Source organism: Vulpes vulpes, chromosome 9 (assembly GCF_048418805.1).
Source record: "Vulpes vulpes isolate BD-2025 chromosome 9, VulVul3, whole genome shotgun sequence".
Taxonomy (NCBI): Eukaryota; Metazoa; Chordata; class Mammalia; order Carnivora; family Canidae; genus Vulpes; species Vulpes vulpes.
Genome location: NC_132788.1, coordinates 17,539,886 through 17,567,393, shown reverse-complemented (window position 1 = coordinate 17,567,393; position 27,508 = coordinate 17,539,886). Strand labels below are relative to the sequence as shown.

General features: G+C 48.8%; 1 protein-coding gene across 1 annotated transcript in view; it reads left to right on the top strand.

Moving 5' to 3' along the window:
* The window catches only part of LOXL2 (lysyl oxidase like 2), a 90,549-nt gene that overhangs the window by 20,274 nt on the left and 42,767 nt on the right, over nt 1-27,508 (top strand). Inside the window, exons 2-3 of the mRNA XM_072719497.1 lie at nt 9,645-10,059; nt 16,509-16,684. Of these exons, the coding sequence (XP_072575598.1) occupies nt 9,705-10,059; nt 16,509-16,684 (531 nt within the window). The 5' untranslated portion in view covers nt 9,645-9,704. The remainder of the gene's footprint in view (nt 1-9,644; nt 10,060-16,508; nt 16,685-27,508) is intronic.

Below are 27,508 nucleotides of genomic sequence, written 5' to 3'. Positions count from 1 at the left end.
ATATCAAGTATCAGCCCGTCAGCTGATGAAATCAGCAGATGAGGATGGAGCCGTGGAACAGGGTAGGTGCACACACAGAGAGCTAGTGAAGCATGTGTTTGGGGTGGGCTCAGCACCAGAGCATCAGCAGGCAAGAGTGAGAGATCCAGGGGGTCAGCAGAATCACGACCAAGGTTCGGAGAGAGAGGGGATCAGCCCCTAGAAAGACTGACCAGAGCAAGGCAGGGGACACAATGGTTCGTCCAGTGCCTAGGATGGCAAATGCCCAGCAGGCATGCTTTGTGGCAGTTATCACAAACCCATGCCAGCCCTCTTGCCTCTTAGGTCTTGATACCACTCAGCACCCTAGATAGCCACCACTAGCTGGGTGAATGTGACATGCAGGTCACATGGATAGCTGCTTGCCTTCTCTGTGCTAGCGCACCCTCTTCATGGCACAGATGAGGGACTGTAGGCTGGGGGTGGCAGGGACTCAGACTACAAGACACTAAGAGCCTGAGCTCTTGTCATGGTCCCTGGCTGCATTTTGGCATCCAGCAGGATGCTTCCAGGTCCTCTGCAAGCTGGCCTTAGCCCAAACTTAGAGCCTAGCTGAGAAACAAAATGATGACAGACAGGGACAGACAAAGGCATCCTAGTATAGGAGATAGAACTGGAAGGCAAGATACCCAAGGTCAAGAAGAGGCTCTGCCAATTATTAACCATTGACCATGGGCCAATCCAGTAAACCGTTGGTCCTCATTTCTTTTATCTATAAAGTGAAATGTGATGAACTTGCTGACTTGATGGACTTGCTCTGAATTCCCATCCATCCTTCTTTTCCAGCACCTTCTAAACTATGCTCTAAACACCACCTTGCTCTATTCCTGCACGGATTGCTGATTTTCACACCTGTTGCTTTAATCACCTAGTTTGCTCTAGTGCTAACTACTCCCCGTTTTCTTTTCCTAATCTTCCCATAGCCTCTCCTGACCTTTGTACTGAAGTAGGAGGAGTCCTGGATTTGGGAAGCAGGAGCTACAAATTGTTCCCTGCTCTTGCTCCTTAGCCAAGTGATCCCAGACATGGCCTTACCCTTTCTCTCTCTCTCTCTTTTTTTTAAGATTTTATTTATTCATTCATGAGAGACACAGAGAGAGAGAGAGGTAGAGACACAGGCAGAGGGGAGAAGCAGGCTCCATGCAGGAGCCCGACGTGGGACTCGATCTCTGGTCTCCAGAATCATGCCCTGGGCTGAAGGCGGGGCTAGGCCTAAACCGCTGAGCCACCCAGGGATCCCCCCACCTCTTTAAAAATAATTTCATTCATTCATTCATTCATTCATTCATTATTTTGGGTCTTCCCCTTTCAAATGGCTCTGCATGTTCCTTTCTGGCAAAAACCTTCTCTCATTTTCTTCTAACTCACCTCTTACACCCATTACTCTTAACGCCCCCATAGTCTGGGCCTACCTATTCAAAACTTGAATAAATTCTCTTCTTATAATTCCCCCGTTCCAGAGAGATAGGACCAGCCCAAGAGACAATGGGAGAAAAATGAGGATAAAATTTATATTCTAGATGGGGAGGTAGGACCAGCCCCATGAGGATGTGAGCGCTTGGCATTTCTTATATCTCTCCCACAGCAGCAGCTGGCTCCATACTGGGCACATAATAGGTGCTCAGTTAAATACTCATTAAGTGTAAGGATATTACTTTTCATTTACCTAGCACAATTTATAAAGATTCTCTGAACTGAAAGAAGCTGAATAAGGAGATGGAGCACAGAAGTTAGGAGGTCACACAGGCTGTCCCTCCATTCTTGCAGGAAAAGAAGGGAGGGCCTGTTTTTTTGCACCCTGACTCTTTTTTTTTTTTTTTTTTTTTGTCGCCTCTTCTGAGAGGAAAAGTCCACAGAGGGAGTTATACCCAGGCCCTAACAAAATTCAGTCCCAAGCCCTGCAGTTGTTCAATTAAAAAAAAAAAAAAAGGCCTTTTTCACCCGCTCTAATGATCCTTTCTGGAAGAAGCATGTGTGCAATAGGAGACCTTATTTAAGGTAATGGCAGAAAGGGGCACCTGGTTGGCTCAGGGGCTGAGCATCTGCCTTTGGCTCAGGGTATGATCCCTGGGTCCTGGAATCGAGTCCCCCATCAGGCTCCCCACAGGGAGCCTGCTTCTCCCTCTGCCTATGTCTCTGCCTCTCTTTCTGTGTCTCTCATGAATAAATAAATAAAATCTTTAAAAAAAAAAAAGGTAATGGCAGAAAGCAGAGGAGGTCCTTTTTGTTTGAGGTTTGACTGCTATCTCACCCCTCTCCTCTGAGTTCTCACAACTGGGAATTCCTAGGAGGCACCTAAAGCAGATGAAAGTAACCTCTTTGTATGACAGAGCTGAGATTGGGGAAGGCTGCTTGGGCCACCATGGGGCTCCTACCTCCCCAGGGAAAGGGGAGGATAAAGGTAATGGAGTTTTTCCTCTGCTTTTGCCCCTGCTGTCATTGGCTGAATGCGTTTGATCACAGGTCAGGGCGATGTCTGTATTTCACAGAGAGAAACATTGAAGAAGGGGAAATGGTTTTCTAGGGGTAACAGAGCTGTGCCAACCCAACTGTGCTCTCAGAACTTGCGCCTGCTGCTCTGCTCCAGGCCCTTGGTGAGGTCTGTCGTTTATAAGGAAAACTGTGACTGTCACCCCCATCTGGGAGGCCTGCCGGCGCCTGGTCTCCTCTTCCCTCCCCTCCCCTCTTCCAGGAATGGGGATGTCGCCCTCTGAGCCAGCTGCACCCTGTCATTATCCAGACCTTCTAAAATAAGGGCCTGACATGTGTCGGGCTCCGTGCTAAGCCTGGGGACCCGGCGCCCTGGGCTCCCCGGCTGGAGCCGCGCCCGCGGGCCTCTCGGGGAGCCAGGGCGGCCGAGGACGGGTCGGTGGGGCCGCGCCAGGTGCCGCGGGGAGTCCAGGGCGCAGGGTCAGGCCGCGGCCCCCTCCTTTCCCCCCCCCACCCCGCGCCCCCGCCTGCCCGGGAGGACCTGGGAGGCCCGGGCCCCGGGGGGGGGGGCGGGGGTGGTAGGAGGAGGGCTGGGGGGCTGGGGGGCGGCCCGCCCGAGTGACCCGCCCGCCCCCCCCCCCCGGGCACGATTGCGGGGCGCTGCAGGCCGGGGCCGCCCTCCGCCCTGGGCCCTGCACCCCCCGCCGCCGGCCCCTCTGCCCCGCTCCGGCTCCGTTCCTCGCGGGCCTCGGGGTCGCGGGGCTCCGCAGGCTCCCGGGGGTGGCCAGAAGCAGGGGGACCACCTGGACGGGTTCCCCGCCGGCCGCCTTGCTCGGGCAGCGGGGGTCGCCGCAGGCCCACGAGGGACTGAGCCCCAACTCCTGTGCAGGGCGCCCGGGAGGAGCAGGCGAGGCCTCGCCCTCGACGAGGGGCAGCGTGGGGAGAACCGCGGGGCTCTGCACCCGCCCAAGCTCGGCTTGGATGATGGTTTTCACCTGGCAGTTTATCCCTCCAGAGGGTTGATCGGATGCCAAAGAGAAAAATAGATTTTACAAAGCTATCAGGGAAAAGGCATGGAGAGAGAATGTCCCAAGAAGAAAGAAAGAATAAGAGGAAGGGAAGGGAAGGGAGAGGGAAGGGAGAGGGAAGGGAGAGGGAAGGGAGAGGGAAGGGAAGGGAGAGGGAAGGGAAGGGAGAGGGAAGAGAAAGAAAGAAAGAAATGCAGGTGGCTGATGAGAATGGGTGGGTGTGGAGGATGCTCAACTTCACCAGTAGCAGGAAAAATGCTAGTTAAGCTTTTCTGCTTATCGGATGGAGAAAGGATTGAAGACATGGTCCTAGCTAGAATTCGGAATTGGCGAGGGAACCGCGACACCCGCTCCTGGCTGATGTGTAAGCTGACAGTCTTTCTGGAGGGCAGTTAATACAGTTTTGCAAAATGTTGACTTTTGGCCAGGCTCTTTGACCCAGCGATTTTTACTTTTTGGAATTTATCCCAAGACTGTGCAAAGTTTTAGCTGCAAGATTATTCATTTCAACAATGTTTATAGCAGTAAAAAAAAAAAAGAAATCATGATAAGATCATCCAATTTTATGGTATGTTGATAAATAACAATCTCATAAGAGAATAGTCAAGGTGGCATAATATTGGCAGTATACTGATGAAGGTGAAAAGCAGTTTACAAAGCAAATGAGTAGAAAATTATTCCAGCTTTTTAATGGATATATGTATGTACCAAAAGAACAGAAGGCTGGAGGGGTGCATAGCACAGTGTTGGTAATGGTTACCTCTGACAGTGATATTGTGAATTATTTTCTTCCTTTTACTTGTTTGCATTATCCAGATTTTTATTACTAGTTTGCAGAAGAACAAAGATAAAAAGTTATTTTTGAAATAAGAGGGAAGCATCTGGGTCTAATACTTTACAATCCCCCAGAGAAGAAAACAGAAGGCCCCACAAAAGAAGCAAAAAATTCAGGAGCACTTTTCTAGGAAAGCTTTAGGAGTTGAACACTGGCCATTCCCACAGATTGGAGAATCCAAGAAGACGGGTGGAACAGTTTGTAGATATCCACATCCAGAGAGTCAGATTTCTTTTTAAAAATTCCAGTATTTGGGATCCCTGGGTGGCGCAGCTGTTTGGCGCCTGCCTTTGGCTCAGGGCGCGATCCTGGAGACCCGGGATCGAATCCCACGTTGGGCTCCCGGTGCATGGAGCCTGCTTCTCCCTCTGCCTATGTCTCTGCCTCTCTCTCTCTCTCTCTCTCTGTGTGTGTGTGTGTGACTATCATAAACAAATAAAAATTTTAAAAAATATAAAAATTCCAGTATTTTTTTTCTTTCTCAGACATGAAGAGATGATAGGGAGGCATCTGTAGCTCTTGTGTCAGGGGGAGCTGGCGGGGGCGGGGGGGGGTGGCTAGGGAGGACAGGCAAATCCTGGACTGGGGTGAGCTACTAGGGGCAGTAAAGCCTGCTGGCAGAGGACAAAGCCCGGGTCAGCCTGCCGCCCAGATGCAGGGCCTGGCTTGAATCTTTTGCATCTGTGCAACCTTGGGCAACTTGCCCAACCTCTCTGTGCTTCCTTTTCCTCCTGTGGGTCATAGTGGTGTTTATCTCATCGAGTGAGTTAGCAGTAGAATGTTGAGTATAGTGTGTTTAAAATGTACCCAGAAATGGGTACATTTTACATAAAATGTTTGTCTGAATCTGGTATGGTAAGACACACAGACATGGATGTTAACCAACTAGAATTTAAATAAAAATTGGAAGAAAAAAAATAAAGTCACTTAGTATAAAAAGTTATATACTAACTTTTAGTTAGTAAAAAGGGCGGGGGGAAGACACACAAACGTGGAAATGACCATTTTGAAGAAGTTTATACTCCCCAAATCCTAGAAACAGGAGGCAAGGCACATGATGGGGGGTCACATGGGGAAGCATCCAGGGCTGGTCACACCACTGGCAAGAGCCTTTATCGTGACTGTCCCCTGCGAATCTGGTTCTGGATTGGTTGGTCAAATCTTTTTGGCTCACTCTGGGCCGGAGGGGCTCTCTAGTTGTCTGGTACCTGGCCCTGGAGTGACGAGGGCAGAGGGATAGTGGCCCAGAGTATGAGATTTCCTAAGGAGGTAGTTGAGAGGACATGGCTCTGGACCGTTTGGTTTGCATTTGAAGAGTACACTTGTGTGTTCTTTATCATCTTGAGGAATTAACTAGCCCTGGGAAGGTTAATTGTGTAAAGCACAAACAAAATGCTATTTTAAAGGAAATCAGAGAAGACATTCTGATTAGAGGAAGAATTTCCTCTGCCCTTCCAGGCCCTTTCCAGCTGGGCTAAAAGCCTTATTGACACAAGACGGATTAACAGAAGAAAAATGTCATTTCATATGTACAGGGAATCTACACAGACATGGAAATTCCAAAGACCGGCAGGCAGAATGAGGTACAAAGAAAGGGGGTAGAGGTCTGGGACTTCAAAGGAGGGAATACAATTCACAGGAAGATGATAAAGACCAAATGTTTGGTAAACAGGCGGTGGGGGGGGGCAGTGGGGGGGCAGTGGCGGGAGGGACGCAGAAACAATGGGACACACAGGACTTGGATCAGACGGGCCTGGCATGGTTCCTCCCTGTCCGCCACACCTAGTTCAGATCTTTTTTTTTTTTTTTTTTTAATAATAAATTTATTTTTTATTGGTGTTCAATTTGCCAACATACAGAATAACACCCAGTGCTCAGATCCTAACGTAGTGATCTGTGGTGACAGCTCTGTTCCCAGAGCAGGTCCTCTATCTACAGTCTTTTTAGGCAGTTGAGGGGGAGGTGAAGAGCTTTTCCTGAATCTGCTGGGTTTTGATTGCTTTTAACTCAAACTAATCCTCATGCCAAAGCAGCCGGTCTTGGAGTGGCTGTCTCTGGCCCCTAGAGGAGCACATGTGGGGAGGTTTCCTTGAAGAATGGGAAGGCCTGGGACATGTGCCATTTGGAGGAGACAGGAGAGGAAAGGGATACGGACACCCTGCCCCAGGTGTAGCTTCACCCAGGTAGAGGCTGATGTGATTGGACAGGTGACACATGAAGGTCCAGAGTAAGAGCAGAGAAGGGGGGAGCTGGGACTGGAGCCAAGAAGGTAGCTGCATGCCCAACTGTAGAGGTGTCTCTGCCCCAGAATTTGGGCATTTCTTCTACGTGCTGGTGGACTGCTGATGCCTTGGTACCTTGGGATTTCTAGTTCTGGCTGTGCCTGCACTAATGGGCAACTCCGGTGAAGTCCTTAATCCTCTCTGGTTCTCTGGGAGACCTGGGTGGCTCCGTGGTTAAGAGTCTGCCTTTGGCTCAAGGCATGATCCCAGGGTCCTGGGATCGAGTCCTGTATTGGGCTTCCCACAGGGAACTTGCTTCTCCCTCTGCCTATGTCTTTGCCTCTCTCTGTGTTTCTCACAAATCAATAAAATCTTAAAAAAAAAAAAATCCTCTCTAGTTCTGGAGTTTCTCCCTTGTAGAAGAATCAGAACCCTTGCCTCCCTGACCACGCCTCAGGGAGCCTGTGGATGCAAAGGTGCTCTGATGGGGATGGAGCAGGGCCAAGGCAGGGCAGGTGAGGATGCTTCCCTTCAGAGCCACACTGCTCATTGTGCAGGCTATGGTCTGAAGGGAGCTATTGCAGGAGCCCCCATGACTTTCTGAGCTTGTTTGCGAGTCACAGGATGACAATGGGGGGCCTTCCACAGTCCTTGATCCTGATCATCCTCCAAGCACTGGCATCTTTGCCCCCACACCCATTACAAGGGACTGGGCACTGCTGGACCATTGGGACAGACATGGGCCTGCCTCTCTCCGTGGTAGATCATTCCTCCTGGACAGCTCTGGCCTGTTATCTAGTCCTTCTTGATGGTGAAGTGCTGTGAACTGATTAAGATTAGCCTGATCCTTTGTACCTGGTTAAAATAGAAAGTATTATAGTTTTAGCTTCCATCTACCAGTAGGTCCTAGGGCCCCACATCCCAAGCCTACTTCCTCTCCTGTGAAACAGCTGCAGTCCCTTTAAGCTAGTATTCCCTCTCTCTGGATTATGGAACGACCAGGACACATGACCTAGGTATTTATCTCTTGCTATAATCCTCACTGTGAAATTATTAGAGGTAGTCTCCATCTGGGTATGGTGACCACAGTCTTGAGAATTTAAATTTTTTATTTAGCGAATGCTCTTGTAGTGCTTGCTATGTGCTGTTCATTCAATCTTCTGACACTTCTGTGAGCTAGATAGTATTATCCCCATTTTATAGGTAGGAGACACAGAGAAGCAAAGAGAAGTATTTGCCTGAGGTTGCACAGCTAGTAAGTATCAGAATGAGGATTCAGACCCAAACTGTCTGGCTCTGAAGTCTGTGCTCTGCTGTCCAGTCCTCCCTTGTCTGATGACTGGCCACTCAGCCCCTCTCCTGCTTGCCACAAAGAGCTTTATTTTTTTAAAGATTCTATTTATTTATTTATTTTATTGATTGATTAGAGGGGGAGAGAGAGAGCTTGAGCAAGATAGCACAAGGCGGGAGCACAGAGTGAGAGAGAAGCAGACTCCCCACTGAGCAGGGAACCCAATGGGGGTGTCAATCCCAGGGTCCTAGGATCATGACCTGAGCCAAAGGCAGATGCTTACCTGACTGAGCCACCCAGGCGCCCTGCACAAAGAGCTTTATGCTTTCCCTCTATGCTAAGAGTGGACTGGTGCTTAGCCCCATGCACCCCTCAGGGACAGAAGCTATGAAAAGGGATGGAGCTGTCACCAGCACATCACTGGCATCAGGACCACTGTCTGAGGCTGCTGTTTGCAGAGACCGCAGCTCAGCTAAGGACAGACCCTGCATGAGGGCTTTTAAAGGAGACTTTGCTACTGACCTCCTCATTCAGCAGCCTCGTCTGTGTTGTGGTCCAGAGTGTAAGGTGTAATGAGATTGGGGGTGTGGGTGGGCAGCATGCTGCTGTGTCTGAAGCCCTGGAGCCAGGAAGCAGAACCATAGGAGGGTTCACAGGTGTGTGCAAAGGGAACAACAGCCCATGTTATTCTGGTGCTTCTCCCAGTGTTATTCTCTGCACCTGGAAGAGGCCCTTTCTGTCCACGTCAGCTAGCATCCCAAAAAAAGGAGGGTCCCTCACACAGGGACACCCAGAGAGGGCACACAGGACCCCTTCGGTGTGGTACCCTTAAGCTCCCCACTCCACCAGCAGCTCAGTCCCTGACACCAAATCACCTTCTCCTTCAATAAACATGTCCACAAACCTGTAATGTTTATTCTGGAGGAGCCAAAGAATGAGCTATAAGTCTCACCCTTGAGAAATTTTGTAACCTACCTGGGGATAAGGAAGTGTCTGGAAAGGTTGAGGAGAATGTCTAGATAATGAGCCCACCTCGGAAGGAGAGGACCCTGGAGGCCCCTTCAGTAGGGATATTGCATGAAGGAGGCAGGACCTGGTCTGGGCCCTGGGGAACCAGCTGTGCAGAGGTGGGGAGGAAGGGGAAGAATGTGCTGGATGCTTGCCCTTTCCACATCTGCCTTCTCTCCCCACCAACCCCTGGGCCCCAAGAGTCCCACCCATACAGACTGCACCAATGTGCTTGGCATGGGGCTGCAGGGTGGGCTTGCCCAATAGGAGATACTGGAGAGAGCAGGAGACCAGAAGAGAGCGAGGTCGGGTATTCATTCCTGCACCTGTTGCTGCGGTTTGGCTTTAAGACCCTTCACTGAAGCCACAGCTCCAAATAGGAAACCCTCTCAGCTTGGCCATTGTCTCCGGTTCTGGCAACTACTCCCTCCCTGGCCCCTCAGACTGCAGTGGGAACAGCTTTCCTCCGCTGCCAGTTCCCCTGAACCCTGCTCACATCTCTGTAGATGGTCTTTTTAAGAACACAAGTGAAGTGTGGATGTGCTCTTGGCCCTGCTAGGAGCCCCATTGGGGGGGGGGGGGACCTAAAAAACCATATCAGAGACCAGGGAAGGCCGGTGGGCAGAGGTAGGAATTCACAGACCCGTGGGCCTGGGGGTCAGGGGGGAGGAGAGGGGAAGAGAGAGGAGGTGGGGGTCCAGAAGGTGAAGAGCTTTAACTACTAAGCAAGAGTGTGAACTCCCCGGATGTTTTGTCGCCCCCTGTAACCTGCCTGCCTCCCTGTCTTCCAGGACAGTCCTGCCTGTGGCCGGGTCAGGCCCTCCGGCCCGAGGGTGAGGACAAAGACGGGGATGGCGAGGCGTGGAGGCCCGCGCCTGGGCGGCTGCCTGGCCTTGCTCTCGCTGCTCCCATCCCTGAGCCTGGCGCAGTACGAGGCCTGGCCCTACTACCCTGAATACTTCCAGCAGCCGGCCCCCGAGTACCACCGGCCTCAGGTGCCCTCGGATGTCGCCAAGATCCAGCTGCGCCTGGCGGGCCAGAAGAGGAAGCACAGCGAGGGGCGGGTGGAGGTGTACTACGACGGCCAGTGGGGCACCGTGTGCGACGATGACTTCTCCATCCACGCGGCCCACGTCGTCTGCCGGGAGCTGGGATACGTGGAGGCCAAGGCCTGGACCGCCAGCTCCTCCTATGGCAAAGGGGAAGGTAGGTGTTCTGTGCCTGGGAGCTGAGTGCTGGTGTCCCTGGAAACCCCAGGAACAGGCCCATGTGCAGTCAACCTGCCAAAGGAAGCTGTGGTTGCTGTTAAGTGTGAATTCCCCGTAATACTTCACCCGGACAGCCTCCTGCATCTGCAGGAAGGTGGGAACAGACAGACAGGTGCCAGGAAGGGCTACGGTGACTGTCCTGCTCTGCCTGGGACTTTCCTAGTTTTAGCTCAGGAAGTGTGGCATCCTGGAAAATGCCTCCTCCCGGCCAAAGCAGAGCCGTTGGTGACCCTCACTAAGGGCTAGGGTCAGTCAGTGCCCATGACTTCATGTGCCCCGCCTGGGGGCCGCGTGAGCCAGGGGACGTGGTGCCTTTCTTACAGTCGCCTCCTCAAAGGGGTGCCGGTTGCTCTTTCCCACAAAGACTCTCTCCACTGGGCTGCTCATGTAGCATTCACAGTGTTCACACTAATATGCTGTTCTGGGCTCATCTATGATAGGAACAGAGTTGCTTTGGGATTTTCACTTTGGTTGGCCTACTCTTTCTTCCCTTGTGAAGTTCAAATCAATATATTTTGGGGAAAAAATGTTTTGGTAAAAGCTTTGAGGGAACGGCAGGTGTCGGAGCTGAGAACCCCGAGCTCAGTCCTTGTGGGGGATGGTGGGGCGCAGTACTAACCTGTGATATTCTGGGCTAAGGGTCTTAGAGTCTGGGACACTAATGTTTGGGAGCCTCTCTAGTGATTGTATATGTAGCCAGGTTTAGGGGTCATTGAAATAGATCATTATTATGGTCCCTTCCAACCCTTGCTTTCTGTTATTCTAGAAATTATAGGAAAAAGGGTACCCACCTCATATGTATCTTACCTCTATGCAGTTGAATATGTTCTATTGGAATAACCAGACCAAGAGACCACACTGAGAGTAAAATGTCCTCTGAAGCTGACTTGGGATTCCCTAGCAGGGATGAGATGAAAGCAGCAAAGATGAGTTAGCAAATGGTGGGTTTGGGGGGGTTTGTTTGTTTTAAGAGAGAGAAGGAGAAGAGGGAGAACCCCAAGCAGGTTCTAGCCCTGTGTGGTGCCCAACGTGGGTCTCTGTCCCACAACACCGAGATCACAACCTGAGCTGAAATCAAGAGTCAGATGCTCAACCAACTGAGCCACCCAGGCGCCCTGCAAATGCTGGGCTTTTTAAGCCCACTTCCTGTCTTCTTTATAGAGCTTGGGCCATGTCAGAATGTCAGGGTGGCTTAATCAGTTAAGCATCTGACTCTTGATCTCAGCTCAGGTCTTGATCTCAGGTTGTGAGTTCAAACCCTGCACTGAGCTCCACGCCCAGCAGGGAGCCGACTTAAAAATGAAAAACAGAAACCTCCAGACGTGTCTCCATACTTCTACGTCTCCATATATTCTGCTGGCTGAGTGACCCAGGGGTAACATCAGGTTTGTGTTTTTAATTCCAGGCTCTCAAAGCCTAGGTATTTTGTAACAAATACTTCCCAATGACTGTGGGGTTTTTCCAGGGACAACTTTATTTTATTTCTACTCAGACTTAAAGTTTACCTGTCATCAGATTAGATGGGTGTGGTTTTCCCCATCCAGGTTCACCTGGCCAAGTGTGGGCATGTGGTGGCTGGGGAGGTGGGGTAACCTGGCTCAGACTTTGCCACCCAAGGAAGATGAAGGGAGAAGGGTTCAAGGGAGCAGGGGAGGGGGGTGTGAGGGAGCAATTGAAACCATGGTCCCTGGGGCGCCTGGGTGGCCCAGTTTGTTAAGCATCTGCCTTTGGCTCAGGTCATGATCCCAGGGTCCTGGGATGGAGCCCTGCATTGGGCTCCCTGCTCAGTGAGGAGTCTGCTTTTCTTCCTTTCCCTCTGCCCCTACCCCCTGCTCCTGTTCTCTCTCTCTCTCTCTCTCTCTCTCTAAAATAAACAAATAACAATCTTTAAAAGAAACCATGGTCCCTAGAGTCCAGGCTGGGTAAGTAGGACTGTACTACATAGCAGACTTGTTTGGAAGGCTGCTGGGGTCATGGCTCAGGGTGGAGATTGCAATACAAGAAGGAGTGAGCTAGAAACATCTTTGGGATGGATGTAGATGGAGATGCACAGCAGAAGGGCTGAAATGGACATTGGGGCGGGGTGCCATTGTTGGTAATGTTGAGGTCTAAGCTATGACCACAGGAGAGTGGCTGATGAGGGCGGGGGAAAGGCACTGCAGAGAAAAGCTATAGTAACAAGAGGCCAAAGCATCCTGGAAGGGTCATCTGTGTGGATATTGAAAGAAACCAGTAAGACTTAGGAAAGGAGAAATCTCAAGGAGGAAGGAAAGAAACAGATGCTAAAAAAATTGTAAACTGTCATGGACTTTGAGGATTATGTTGTCTATATAAAAGTGGTACTTGGCTTTTGCATCTTGAGAGGTCTTTTAGATATAAAAGTATTTATGATGCTGAATTTCTTCAGCATCAGGGTAGGATCCTTAACTGGGTACAAGTTGGGCACTCAATACATATTAGCTTATTAATTCATTTTGATTTAGGAGAATACTAAAAACAGTTGACCAGCAGTCCTTGACATAGGGACCAGTGAATGTGACCAGTGGCCAGGGGTGTGCTCCATGGGAAGAGTTTAACCTGCAATCGGGCTCTGTGTGCACGCTGGGAACCCCACAGCTGAGCACTTAACCAGACCAGTGTTCTGGGAGTGCTCACTATCACCTGCTCCTCTGCCCCTCAGGCAGTAGGAATGAAGCCCCAGGAGAGCACCCAGGTACTCCCAGGTTTTCCAGCCTGGATTGTCAAGAGGTCTTTTCCCCTAAAGTGTATCTGAGCTCAAGGAATTCATGGATCCTTTCAGAGGGTTCTAAAGGGGGACAGATGTTCTATTTCTCACCCTCTGGATGGGTCTCACAGCAGCCTCCGGTGGTGGTTTTCCTGAGCTCAGATCTGATACCTCCTCAAGCCCCCACACCACCCCATCCCCCCATTGTTCAGATCAGAGCGACAAAACCAGCAGATGACCACAGTGGGGCCCCAGAGGTCCTAACTTGAACATTTGTCCTGACAACGGCAGCGAACACTCTGGCATTCAAATGGTTTGATTTGTGATCTCTTTCAAATGGTTTGTTGATTGGTTTATATATCTCTTCTCCTTTCACCAGGAGAAGTATTTCTTCGAGTGAATGAATGGACAGAGAGTAGAATGAAGTTTGGCTTCTAATTGAAGGGCTTTTTGTGTCCAAAGGTAGAGCCCCATCTGCGCTCCAAGTGCCACTTTCCTAGCAGCTCTGAGATAGTGTCTACCGAACTGTGCCCAGACCACCCTGCGTCCCAGCAGGTGGAACCAGAGCTGGCTGCTTTGTTATCAGAACAGTCTAGCTGATAGGCATTAAGCATACAGGGAAAAATATTGTTATGGAATCAGGTCAAATTAGTACATGGTGCCTGGTGCTGCTATCCTGGGCTATGTAGAAAAGTACACTTCCACCGTCTACAGAAAAATACCTGGTGAGGGGGTGCCTGGGTGGCTCAGTTGGTTAAGCATTTGCCTTTGGCTCAGGTTGTGATCCCGGGGTCCTGGCATCAAGCCCTGCCTCTCCCTCTACCCTTGCTCCTCCTCTCTCTCTCATGTGCTCTCTCTCTCTCTCTCTCAAATAAATAAATAAAAATTGTTAAAGAAATAAAAATCAAATGTTCCTTATCAAAGTGTGAAGCAGGCCATAGCATGTCTGTTTTGCAGCTCCTGACGGTTCCATTAGCTGCACGCTGCCCTGCTTCCCATCCCCTTAGCTAGGGTGGTTTTTCTCATTGCAGATGGAATAAGGGCCCTAATTCTTTTCATCATCTCTGTTCCTTCAGCAGCTCTGCCACAGAATGTTCCAAAGAAGAGGCCCCCCTTCAAATGCAAAGGGTCTTTTCCGTTGCTAGTACTTAGCAAGACAAACATTGGTTTGTTGTCCAAGCAGCAATTGATTAGGGAGCATATGTTTCCAAGGAGCTTGACAGCTGGGAAGCGAGGCCAAATTGAGAAACCAGTTGGAAAACCTCAGCCCAGATGTTTTCAATAAGCTTGTTGTTCCCCACAATGCATCTGAGGCACTCTGGTTTGAGCCCTGACCAACCATCGGTCACAGCACACACGTCTCAGCAGGGCCAGGGAGTCAGGGATTAGCCCCGTGTCCTCGAAGAATCTCAGAATCTCCTTGGTTTTCTCATCTCTACAATGGGAGTATTCGTATCTGCATTTTCCCTGCATCACGGAAACAATGGGATTCCCTGTTTTTCTGATTTACTGGAAGGAGGAAGGGAAAGGGGCTTGAACATGTACTAGGCACATACATTATCTCACCAAATCTCCATGGTGACCTGCTTGTTGGGGATCTTTGTTTTCACTTTAGAAATGGGAAACAGGCTTGGTCAAGCAGCTGGCCAAGTTATGTGGTGCCCAGGCCCGAGGCAGAGAGAGTCTGATCCCTGGTTATCTAGCTCCATTAACCTGTCAAGTCCTGCCTGGAGCCCTGAGAAAAAGACATTCGATTTTGTTTCCTTTCAATTTGTAGCAGCACTTACAAACATCACCCTTTAGCACTTTGAGAAAAAATTATTTTGAGTTGGGGTGAAAGACACGTAACATAAAATATGCTGTCTTCACCATTTTTCAATGTGCAACTAGGGAGTGTTAGGACCTTCATATTGTTGCACAACCGATCTGTAGAACACATGTTATCTTGCAGACCTGAAGCTCAATCCCCATTAAACAAACACTTCTCATGCTCCCCTCCCCCAGCCCCTGGCAGCATCCATTCTACTTTGTCTTTGGGAGCTAGACTACCCCAAGTACCTCATCTAGGTGGAATCGTACAGTTTTTGTCATGTTGTGATCGGTTATGTCACTGAGTATAAGGCCCTGAGGGTTCATCCGCGTTGGACACTGTGTTAGAATTCTCTTCCTTTTTTGAGGCTGAGTAAGTCCAGGGTGTGTGTATACTGCAGTTTGTCAGTGGACACGTGGGTTGCTTCCAGCCTTTGGCTATTATGAATAATGCTGTAATGCTCATGGGTGTGCAAATATCCCTTTGACACCCTGCTCTCAGTTCTTTGGCCTATAGACCCAGAAGTGGGGATTGCTGGGGCTCAGGGTAATCCCATTTTTATTTTTCAGGTATTTATTTATTTATTGAAATATAGTCAACATGCATTACATTAGTTTCGGGCGCACAACCTAGTGATTCGAAAAGTCTGTGCGTGCTCCCCACAAGTATAGCTCCCGTCTGCCACCACACAATGCTATGACAGTAGTACTATCGACTCTATTCCCTGGGCTGTGCCTTTCATCCCTGTGATTTCCTCACTCCATGACTAGAAGCCTGTATCTCCCATTTTTCATTTCTTGAGGAACTGCCATACTGTTTTCCAGCGTGGCTGCACCATTTTGTATTCCTGCCAACCACCCATGCACAAGGGTTCCAGTTTCTCCACAACTTTGCCAACCCTTGATATTTTCTCTCCTTTTGACAGTAGCCATTCTAATGGGTGTGAGGTGGCATCTCGTTGTGACAAACCCTCTAGCACTTGGCCCGCTGAAGTGCACATCTCTACTTGGTGCAAATCAGGTATAGACATGTGAGGTGAGCAGAAATTGCACAGGGCCCCCCAGCCCTGCCTTCACCTGACTTCTGGAAGGTGATGGGGCAGCTCTGTGGCTTTAGTGTAGCAGGGGAAATGTCAGGGAGAGAGAAGAGCACTGAATGGACCAGGCTCTGGGCTCAGGGGGTGGCCCTGCAGGATGAGCCACCCTCTGAGCCAGAGCTCTGTGTGTCAGGTGGGCTGACTATCCCTGAGGCATGGGGAAGTCAGAGGAGGTGATACATACGGAAATTCCTTAAAAACTCTAAACCCTCAGGTGCAGGTTAGCTTACCTTTTTACTGAGAGGTCAGAGTTCAGCCTCTGCTGTAGATGGAAGGTGAGTCTGACTGGTGCCACGACCAGTCTAACTACAGTAACTATCGTCATCCTTGTTGCCTTGTTTGAGTAACTGTGAGCCAAAAACAAACTAGGCATGTGCCATGTATTATCTCTGGTCCATACACAGCCCTGCAGTTGAGGCATCTGACAAGGCATCTGACTTGACCAAGGTCGTATAGCTCAGTGACTCTGCCAGAATGAAACCCAGCCTAGTATCCAAAATCTCGGCTCTGCCTACTCTATTATGTGACATCTGGGCTCAAATCTGGTTTCTGTCCAAATCACACTCAATCTACCATGTCCGTGCCTACTGTGGAAAGGGAATCCAGATGCCCTAGAACTATATCCGGTATCTCAAACATACTACACATCAATTGATGACCACAGTAATTATCAAAATTAGGGAAAAATCCTCTATGACACTGGTGCCCTCCAAAGACTCAACGGCTCTTGGTCTCCCCCTTCTCTGCTTCCTTTAGGACCCATCTGGTTGGACAATATCTACTGCACAGGCAGAGAGGCCACCCTCGCCGCCTGCTCCTCCAATGGCTGGGGTGTCACCGACTGTAAGCACACAGAAGACGTGGGCGTGGTGTGCAGTGACAAAAGGATTCCTGGTTTCAAATTTGACAACTCATTGGTCAACCATATAGAGGCAAGTCTTGTGTTCTTAATGATTCCCACACATGACTATTTCCCTTCTTACGTGTAACTCACTTCTCACCTGCCCATTCCAAGAATAGCGTGTGAGTGCTAAGGAAGGGACCCAAGGCAGCCTGACTTGATGCTGGGTATCGGAGGGGAGGGTTTCTGGAGAAAGGGAGACCACCAGTGGGGAAAGGGCATCCAGACACAAAGAATGGCTTGGGTGAAGGCCCCGAGGCCCTGAGGCATGAAGGGGGATGATAAGTAGGTCAGTACTGCCCAAGACTAAAATGTGAATGTGGGAGTAGTATGAAATAAAGCTATAAAGACAGACATGAAAGCCCCTCTGTGCTCTGCCTAGGAGTTTGCCATTTCGGTTGAGAAAATGTAGTGGTTATTATTTTTTTAAGATTTTTAAATTTATTCATTGATGAGAGACACAGAGATAGAGAGAGAGGCAGAGACACAGGCAGAAGGAGAAGCAGGCTCCATGCATGGAACCTGATGCAGGACTCGATCCTCGGTCTCCAGGATCAGGCCCTAGGCTGAAGGCAGCACCAAACTGCTGAGCCACCTGGGCTGCCCTGTACTGGTTATTAATTGCTGTGTAACAAATTATCCCCCAAAGTTTGCAGCTTCAAACAATATACTTTATTATCTCACTTAGTTTCTGAGGGTCGGGAATCCAGGAGTGGCTTAGCTGACTGACTCTGATCAAATTCTCTCAGTAGGTCACCTGGGGCTGAGGGTCCTGTCCCAAGCTGACTCGCATGGCCGTTGGCCAGGTTTGGTTCCTGGCTGTCAGCTGGAACCCTCTGATCCTCTGCACGCGACCTCTCTATAGGCTGCCTGAGTGTCCTTAAGACATGACAGTTGTCCTTCTCCAGAGTGAGTGATTTAAAAACCAAAGCTGAAGAAAGCCAACTTAAAATTGCCCTATTTGAGCTCCAAAGGAAGTTCTACCCAGACTGTGGTCTTTACATTTTCCTTTCATGACTCACAGCCATCCCACTCTTTTTTTCATATGTTCCTAGAGCACACTGCATACGCCCAGGAACTTGTGTAAACCTGCATTATAGCATGGAAAAGGATTTCCACCTTTCTCTCAAATGGCAAGGTCAGACCACTTCTAGCTGACACTCTTCAAATGCTGCTATTTTAGCTGGGAAAAGTAGACAAGATTGTTAAAGAGCTAATATACTTTAGTGTTCCAGTTATCGACAGTAAGTTTGCTTTACTGTAAAGTCTGTGATTTGGAAGGTGGGCTTGCCCAGCCCAGTTTCACACTTCCCATCTCTACTGCTTATGACTTCACATGGGATAATTAGCACCCATGAGATTGGAAGCTCCTGGGGAATAGGGGTATACCTAATTCACCATTAGATCCAATAGAAACAGCATTAGGTACCTGATAGGAATGGTGTTTCCAAGCCGTAAATTTTCTTCTTTTTTTAAAAGATTATTTTTATTTATTTTTTTAAAGATTTTATTCATTTATTCATGAGAGATAGAGAGATATATATAGAGAGAGGCAGGGACACAGGCAGAGGCACCCATGGATGACCCCTAAATTTTCTTCTTAAGAGTACATACCAGAGGGACGCCTGGGTGGCTCAGCGGTTGAGTGTCTGCCTTCAGCTCAGGGTGTGATCCTGGAGTTCCAGGATCGAATCCCATATCGGGCTCCCTGCATGGAGCCTGCTTCTCCCTCTGCCTCTCTCTCTCTCTCTCTCTCTCTCCCTCTCTCTCTGTGTGTGTGTGTGTGTGTGTGTGTCAGTGAAGAATAAATAAATACAATCTTAAAAAAAAAAAAAAAACACATACCAGAGATCCTTATCCCCATAGGTGAAGAACCTTCCAGGATCAAATATTAAATTAAACAATGATAAGAAGCACATAGAAGCAAATCATTCTTTCATTGCATTGCCCTGCTTAATAGAAAAATGAGCTTATTTGTAAGATCTTCAATGGGCCTCTATTCAGCCTAGAACCTCAGGATAATACAGTTGGATTATCGAGTGACGATCCAGTCTTCTGATCATAAAAAAGTAACTAGTAGTTTGAATAAAAAGGTGGGCCAAAATGTCAGTGGGAGAATGAAAAGACTCAAGTGCCATTAGAAAAAAAATTATTCTTGGGATCCCTGGGTGGCGCAGCGGTTTGGCGCCTGCCTTTGGCCCAGGGCGCGATCCTGGGGACCCGGGATCGAATCCCACGTCGGGCTCCCAGTGCATGGAGCCTGCTTCTCCCTCTGCGTATGTCTCTGCCTCTCTCTCTCTCTCTCTCTGTGTGACTATCATTAAAAAATTAAAAATTTTTTAAAAAAAAGAAAAAAAATTATTCTGGAAAAAGGATTCTGGATATGACACTTCAACAGGGAAGTGTTTATTGAATGTGGCTCCTAGAAAAAAACAGAACCTTGACTGGGTAGACTAGGTGGAGAAACAACACCCAAAAATAGAGTAAGAAGTACTTTTATATTCTGGAAGTTCTAAGAGTCCCCCACAAAAGCCTAGCACCTGTCTTTATTCTGGACCTTTGTTGGGTACCTGCTGTACACACAGCGTGGTCTGGAATACCATTAGGGAAAGAAAACATGGCCCTTATAACCTGAGAAGACAAGATGCTTGCCTTGGCAAAGCTGGAGGATCATTCCAAGGCAAAGAGCCTAGACTCTAAGTGAATTTACAGTAACCCAGAGAAGGCTATGGTGAGGATAACTGGTTTGAAGAGTGGGATGACTCCCACAGCCTTCCACGCTTTGCATCTTCCTAGAAGGCTTCCCTCTTGCTATTGTACAGTCAGGCTGGTTACCATGAGCCACACTGGGAGCTTTCTCATCCGACTGGAAAAGGAACTCCAGACACTGTGGAAACTTTGAACTGATGAGCAGTAATCCCCTGTAACCTCTTCCCTTTGGTGTCAGCTCAATGGAAGTCGGGAAAGGGCCCACATCTCAAGATGTCTAAGGAGAAACTTCGAGAATTGCCACTCCATCTAGGACTTTGTGGCTAAAGCTCATGCTTACTGTCAGAGCTCGCCTGATGGATAGGGAGCTGCCCAGACCAACTACAAGGGATATTTGTGGGATGTTGAGAAGTTTCTCCAAAATACCTCATGTAATAGCCTGTGTCAGTGGCTGAAATCATGGAATCATTCCTCTTGGCTAAAGAAATGTCCCCTATTAAATGTTTGTGGATGAGAGGAAGAGATGTAGGCTGGTGGACATGGAGTTAGGTGGGGTCACAGTGCGGTGACTAATAGTACCTAGAAAAACTGCAAGTTAATCAATATAAGCACAGTGGATGGTCTCTAACAGTAGTTCCTGGGGTCCCGCTCTTGCCTCTTTAACAGCAGACATTTACATGGAGGTGAAAATGTGCACTGATAAAAGTTGTAGAGGACACAAAACTAGAAGGGATTGCTGGGATATAACATTACTGAATGAGATTCAGAAAAACCTCAGTAAGTTGAGATAAATAGGCCCAAACTATAATATATTAGGGATGAATAGAAGGTCCTATTAAAGGTTCAGGAAAAAAAAAATCAGCTACAGAATGAAAGCCAGGGAGAGTGACTGAAAAACATTGATTATATCTTTAAAATCCCTGAAGGGGGGGACGCCTATGTGGCTCAGCGGTTGAGCATCTGCCTTTGGCTCAGGGTGTGATCCCGCGGTCCCGGAATCAAGTCCCACATCAGACTCCCTGCGTGGAGCCTGCTTCTCCCTCTGCCTGTGTCTCTGCCTCTCTATGTCTCTCATGGATGAGTGAATAAAATTAAATAAATAAATAAATATAAATAAATAAATAATCAATCAATCAATCAATCAATCAATCCCTGAAGGAGATTGACCTAAAGCCCTGTATAAGCCAAAGCTATGATATGGTGGGTAAAAAAAAAAAAAAAAAAAAAAGTGAATGTGCACAAATGGAAGAATTCATCCTCTAAACTCTTTGCTTTTTTGGATCAAGAACTGAGTACAGAGTTCAGTTCAGGGGCCATCTCTAAGCTAGAGGACAGACCAGCAAGGTGGAGATAGATCTAGAAGTCATATCGTATAAGGAAATGAAGATACGGTGACAAAATAGAGAGGAGAGGAGACATCTCTTTAAATATCTGAAATGTTACCGTGGAGAGGATCCGTGATTTATTCTAACCAAGAACCAAGATGGGTAAGAAGGTAAAGGGACATAGATTTCAGCTCAGCATGAAAACTCTGTAACGCTTAGGGCTGCCCCATGGTGGATGGGGCTAGCCTGTTAGTAAGTAGCAAGCTCCCTGTCACTAGAGTAATTCAAGCAGGAAGGGGATGGCCTCCTGCCAGGAATGTTGCAGCCAGATTCCTGCACTGCGAAGGAAGCAGGATGAGGTGATTGCCAAGTTCTAAGATCCCTTGTTACTCTTCATTTATGAAAACACACCCAGCCCACATAGGGGGGTGCCCATAGCTGGCTCTTGGCAGTGTACACCATTGTGCGAATTGGCGTCTCTCTCTTTCTCTCTGTCTCATTCTCTCACATGCACGCACACACGCACACATGCACGGAAGGGATGCCTGCTGGTGTGTGTGCTCTGGCTGTCTCCCTGCCTCTTCTCTGGGCCAACACAACCTTGGCCTTGAAAGCAGTAGCAGACTTTCTACCCTCACTCTTCCACATCAAAGTGTGAGCACTAAGGCCCTCCCTCGACTTCCCCAGTTCAGGGTTCATAAATTCAAAAGTGGCCAAGAGTGGAGTATTGGTCAAAAGGAGATGCCAACTAATGCTTTCTCTGTGTCTTATGATCCCAGGAGCAAATGACTGACCTAATGAACTTGGTGAGGACATCTCCCCCACACACCCCCGTCCCATTTCCTCCCACCCCTACTCTGAAGGGTATGGCCTGGATCTCTTACATCCGTCCTCATTGACTCCTGGAGACTGGGGGCAGATCACAGACTATTAGAGATGACTCTCACAGGCTTGTGCCTTCTCCACAGTACATTGGAATTCTCCAAGCAGAGAGTGGAAGAAAACTGAGCATCAGTCTAGACCAAGTTCATCCCACTTTGGAATGCCCGAGGCATGAATCACTAAGCCCTGGAGACTGGCTGATGAATTTCACTCAATGAGCTAACTGTGCTTCCAGTGGACTCCTGCATCTGCTTGGGGCATCCTCAGGGGCTCTTTGACACTTCATGAGTTCCCTTCTAAAGAAGGGAGGAAGCACATCTCCTGCATATGAATGACCCACCCCACCAAGGGAAAGTTCATAGGTTTAGGTCCTGGGCTACCTGTTGGCAAGCAGCCAAAACACGGGGCAAGTCCATTTTCTTTTCTTTTCTTTTTTTTAAGATTTAACTTTTATTTATTCATGAGAGACACAGAGAGAGAAGGAGGCAGAGATGCAGGCAGAGGGAGAAGCAGGCTCCATGCAGGGAGCCCGACGTGGGGCTCGATCCCGGGTCTCTAGGATCACACCCTGGGCCGAAGGCGGCGCTAAACCACTGAGCCCCCCCGGGCTGCCCAAGTCCATTTTCTTTATTAAGATAAGCTGGTTGATTTCTCTCCCTTCCAACTATGGTAGTCTGTAAACCAGAGTGGCAGTGGTTTTCTCCATCAAAATGACACAGCATGTGCTCATCATTTACTAGGTAGTTTTAAATATTCTGCAGAGGAAAAAATTCAGATGATTTCTGTGAAAGTGCTTAGCAGACTATAAAGTGCTACAGTAGGTTAGCCCTGCAGATTCACCAGCCTTGGTTCATGGCATCCAGAAAATTCAGGCAGTCTCAGTTCTCCAGAACTCTCTTACAGATCCAGTCTCTGTGACACAGACTGTACTGTCCCATCTAGCTGTGTAGCCCGTTTCAGACCCCCAGAGTTGAAGGCAGGACCCCTGAGTTCCAGTCTGGTGGAGTCTGAGACTTGCAGCTGGGTGTCCGGGGTGCCTGACCCTTCCTGGGTCTCTGGACACCTCACCGTCAAACAGCATTCTCATAAGGCCAATGAGTCAGAGGCCAGTCCTCAAAACCTTCTCAAAAAGAGGCAAGCAGGAGCAAATTCTGAAATGCAAAATACTCGTGCTTCCAAGCAAATGGATCTTTTTTTTTAAACCTAGGAAACAGAGCCCCAACTAAACCTCCCAGGATTTCAGAGGCTCTTAACTTGAGAGGCTTTGTTTCCTGTCTGTGGCACTGGACAAGTTGGAAAAAGCATTAGATAAGAAGAGATTACAAATCCAGATGCCCTCCTGAGTCAACTTCTCTACTCAGGCTGTTTTGCACATTGCTAAGTCATGTGCTCATAGAAGGGCTCAAGGCTGGAGCCGTGTGCTGTGAGATCAGGGAACATACAGATCTTTTCCTTTTCTTCACCTTCTCACACCACCTTCTTACGTACCCATTTTTAAAAGGCTCTTTTGCAGAGGTGGTTTGGTTACCAGAACTGATTGGAAACCCCCAGGCCATGAGATTTAGGTGTGGCCCATCCCTTAAGTGGCCTCCAAGCCTCAGTTCCTCTTTGTGACAGCAGGCAGCCCCGGGATCTGCAGAGGCCAACAGAGGGCCATAGAGGACATTGCTGGGAGAATCTGGTACCCCTCCCCTCCACACTTTCACATCCTTCTGGAAGGACCCTGAGACCTGAAGAAAGCTCTTTCTTCTCTTAACCGCAGGAACTGAGGCTGGTGGGAATTCTTAAAATTCCAGGAGTCCTGGTTTGTCAGCTGCCAGAATGCTTCAAGGTTTCCCTCTCGGCAGCAGTCTTATCTCACCAGCATCTGGGGCCTCTAGGAAGGTCTGAGAGCTTTCCAGCCAAAAGTCTGACCCCTTGCCCATTCCACACCGCCCCGGCCACCAGAGAGCGGGTGCAACAGGTTGTACTGGGTAGTTTCAGAAAGAAAAGGGGTCTGTTCTCATCTTGGTGCAATTTTGAAGGTGGGAGTCCCTCTAAACCTAAATGTAGTCCTGCTTCTTCCCTGATGGCTGCAGGATGCCTAGACGGGCTCCCTCTGTGGTAGGAGGAGAAATGGTAGCAAGTAGGCAGTTTGTGCCAGACTCTCCCACAGGGAGTAAGGAGCTGTGGTGGAAGCCCAGAGCCTCTGAATCCCCCGTCTTGCTGACCTGTTGAGCTGGGCCATCACATATAGCTGTCCTGGGTTTGTCTTGTAGCTCACAGGGAGTTTGGGCAAAAGGATGTATGTATAAGGTCCTGTCTGGTGTTAACATTCCATGATTCTATTTATTGAATCTCTATGTGGTCAGGGCTTGCCAGCCACCACAAGGACACAAAAGTTCTAAGGGGGCACCTGGGTGGCTCAGTCGACTGAGCATCTGTCTTTGGCTCAGGTCATAGTCTCAGGGTCCTGGGATCGACTCCCACATTGAGCCCCACATTGGGCTTCTCATCAGGCTCCACAGGGAGCCTGCTTCTCCTGCCCCCCCCGCTCCCCCACCCCGTGCTCTCTGGTGAGCGCTCACTCTCTCTCTGTCAAATAAATAAGATCTTTTTTAAAAAAAAAATAAAAGAAGATTAAAAATAAATGTAGTTCTAGGGTGACCTATTTTCCTGACTAAAAATAGGTCAGAGCATCTGAAAAGCAAAAGGGCATTTATGCGGGTAACAGAACAAAATATTTGAAATTGTGTGCATCCTGACAAATCTGGGAACCTGATTCCTGGCTGGGGTGTGGCTCACACAACTTTTTGAAAAGCATCAATATTATTATAATTGTGTGAGAGGTGAAATAAGTAAGAAAACAACATCATACTTACCTGTTAGAAGAAATAAATAAGTAGCATTATAATTTATCTTGGATGAAATAAATGGATGAACAGCATGTACTCAGAGTTCGAACATATGAATCGGATGGGACATTTGTGGCAGTTTGGAGAGGGAGAGAACAGAGAATATGGGAAATTCTATATGGAAAGGATGCAAGATGGGAGAAGCGGGCAGGAGAAAGACTCATTGCCCTGGTTGGGGGATCCATTCTGTAGAGTGGCCCAGTGGTGTGAGTAGGGTGGGGCTGCAGTGCACCGGAGTTCAAATGAGTCACTTCAACCCTGCGGGAGGGGTCAGTGCCAAGGACTCCCTCCCACTGGATCCCCAGGAGTCTGTTGCTAAGGTAGCTGGACTGTATCTGGCCATGTGTTCATTTGATACATTTTAATAGAGCACCAGACACTGCCAGGCAGTGGGAATAAAGAGATTGATGGGGTGGACAGCCTTGCCTTCCTGGAGATTCCAGTCTAGTAGTAAAGGACAGTTCCACAAATTGTTACTTTGTTACCATGGTGACAATTTACCCTGAGAAGCAGTAGGGACCCCAGCTGGGAGGCTGGCCCAGGACTTGGCTGGTCTGTGGCCTCAGCCCCCCTGCTGGAACAGGTGTCCTGCCAGCTTCCTGCAGACGGCAGAGCTTGCTTGTTCTCCAAAGAAGCAGTCTCTGTTACCTACCCCAGTGCTTTCTGGTTGGAAAATGAAATACAGAGCGTTCGATTTTCCAGCAGCCTTGTAAGGCTCTTGATTTATAGGAGGAGGGCCCAGACAGACTGCTGTTTTTTTCCTCTGGTGGCTCAGAATGATCTCAGCTCCCCACACCACCCCCACCCGAGTGGTGTCCATCACATGGAGCTGAGGAGCAGAAATCACTGCAATGCCTTTTCTCTTCTACTTCATCCATCTGACCCAGTAGAAGTCACTGGATAGAGAATGTTACTTCTGACTTAGCTCTTTACTCTGTGAATTCCTGATTTGATCATCAAAAGGAGATAATTACAGTGTGGCCAGATTCTTCTACTACAATTCGCTTCATGCTGTTGACAGATGATACCCACTTAACTCAACCATCTAGATGTGTGCTGAGGGTCAGATCAGCTTTTGGTTCAGCTCAATAACTTCCTTAGCATCAGATTTTGAGAGGAAAGGTAGGGTGTTAATAGCCTAGATGACAAGGGAGTGCATGGAGAAAGTGTAGACTTCTGCTCGTCCATCCATAAGTCACACAAGTAGTGCTTATGCTATGAAGAGAGAGGCAAGTGCTGCCTCGTTTATTTTGCATTAAACAAAGAATAAAGGGAGTCTTTATTACATTTTTGGCTTGGGAGCTCGATGTTCAGCTAAGACGAATTCCTGTAATTGGATTTTTAAAAATTACTATTGGTTCACTCCAAAAATATTTGAGGACCCACTATGTGTCATGTCTGGCACTGGGAGCCATGGGCAATACAGAAATGAATAAGGCCCAATCCTGCCTTTAGGAACTCACGAATCAATGAGGTGGCAAAAACGCAGGGAAAGAAAAATAATAATAATACAAGATAGTCAGGATAAGTCAAGGACTAACTAACCGAGTGACTCAGAAAGCAAATGCGAGGGGAATAAAGAGATCAGATCTCTGGGGACCGGATATTTGGGGAAGGGGACTTTGTGAAAGAGATGGTATTGGGTCTTTCCTCCTCTGTCATGAGTGACAGAGAGACTTGCCTGTCTGGTTGGCCCGTGTGTCCCAGGGCCTCACACGGTGCCTGGGTTGTAGTACCACTCAACAAACATTTTTCAAATGTATGAATGAGATATTGTCCCTGAGGTCAATGGGACTCAGAGAGAAGGAAGAGAGAATTGCTGGGAGGTTCAATGCTGGGCTTTCAAGAGTGATATCCATGGCAGTGAGAGAAGGTCGCTGACTGGAAAAAGGGAAGGGAAGGGGTGTTATGGATTAGAGAAGGATGCCTAAGGCCTGGGATCCATGGGAAAGCTTGGTGCAAGACATGACTACGCAGTGGGCAAGGTGGATGACTGTGCCGCTGGTGTGTGAGGTGGACCGGGTCAGCAATTCCTCCCCAGTGGGGAGACACTCAGCCCGTGTGAGATGCCAGCTAGTCATTTCACGTCCACGGTTCTCATTGCCATCTGACTGGCAAATGGAGGTGGGAAGGAGACAGTGGTGGAAGGCTAGACGAGGTGTTGCTGAGTGGCTGGACGGTAGGTGTGAGGAGGGGCAGGTGCAGAAGGCAGGTGAGGCTTGTGGTCTGCAAGCTGGAATGGCGGAAGCCTGACTTGGTGAGCGGAGGAAAGGTTGAGGGTATCTTGGATGTATTTGGTTTGAGGTGCTAAGGAAGGTGCCAAGCTAGTAGTTGGGAAAATGGATCTCTGTTCTGGAGGGCCAGTTTTTGAAATAGCTGAATAAAGACAGCTCAGAGCTAGAAAGCAAGATGCAGGAAGTGTTCACAGTAGAGGGATGAGGCTTGCTTAGCAAGCAGAAATTGTGTGGAACTGACCAGCCATGCACTCTGGTTGGGAGGACTGTACTCGCGTATCCCGCCACCACGGTCCTTCCTCCTCGACGCCTCTCCTGGGACGCCTTCTCAGGTGGGGAGCCCTGGGCTGATATTCAACAACAGCTTCTAGAGCAGAGGGAAGGAGGATAATTGGGCTAAGATGGGGCCCTTACAAACACACCTCCCAGCTGACAGACTTTGCACCTAGTACCGAGCTTTCAAATTGTGAAGGGACATCCTTGTCGGCTGGCTTGCCTTGCCTCCCCCTACTGTAGCTTTACCTGATGCAATCTTCAACCCGACTTTCAAAATCGGTGATTTTTCCTCCTTGGCGACAGCCCCAGATGGTCACATTGTGGAATTTTTGCAAGTCATTCACAGATGCTGCAAAAGTGAAATGTCCTGCAGGCACAAGACTGGGAATCCTGCCCTGGTGCTCCTTGACCAGCCTTTCTTTCCACCAGCTCACTGGCTGAAGCAAGGCAGCTCCTGACCTCCCTGCACCTTGACTTTCCCTTTTGGACGTGGGTGATCATCACTCCCAGGGCTCGGGCCCTGCTGAGTATGAGA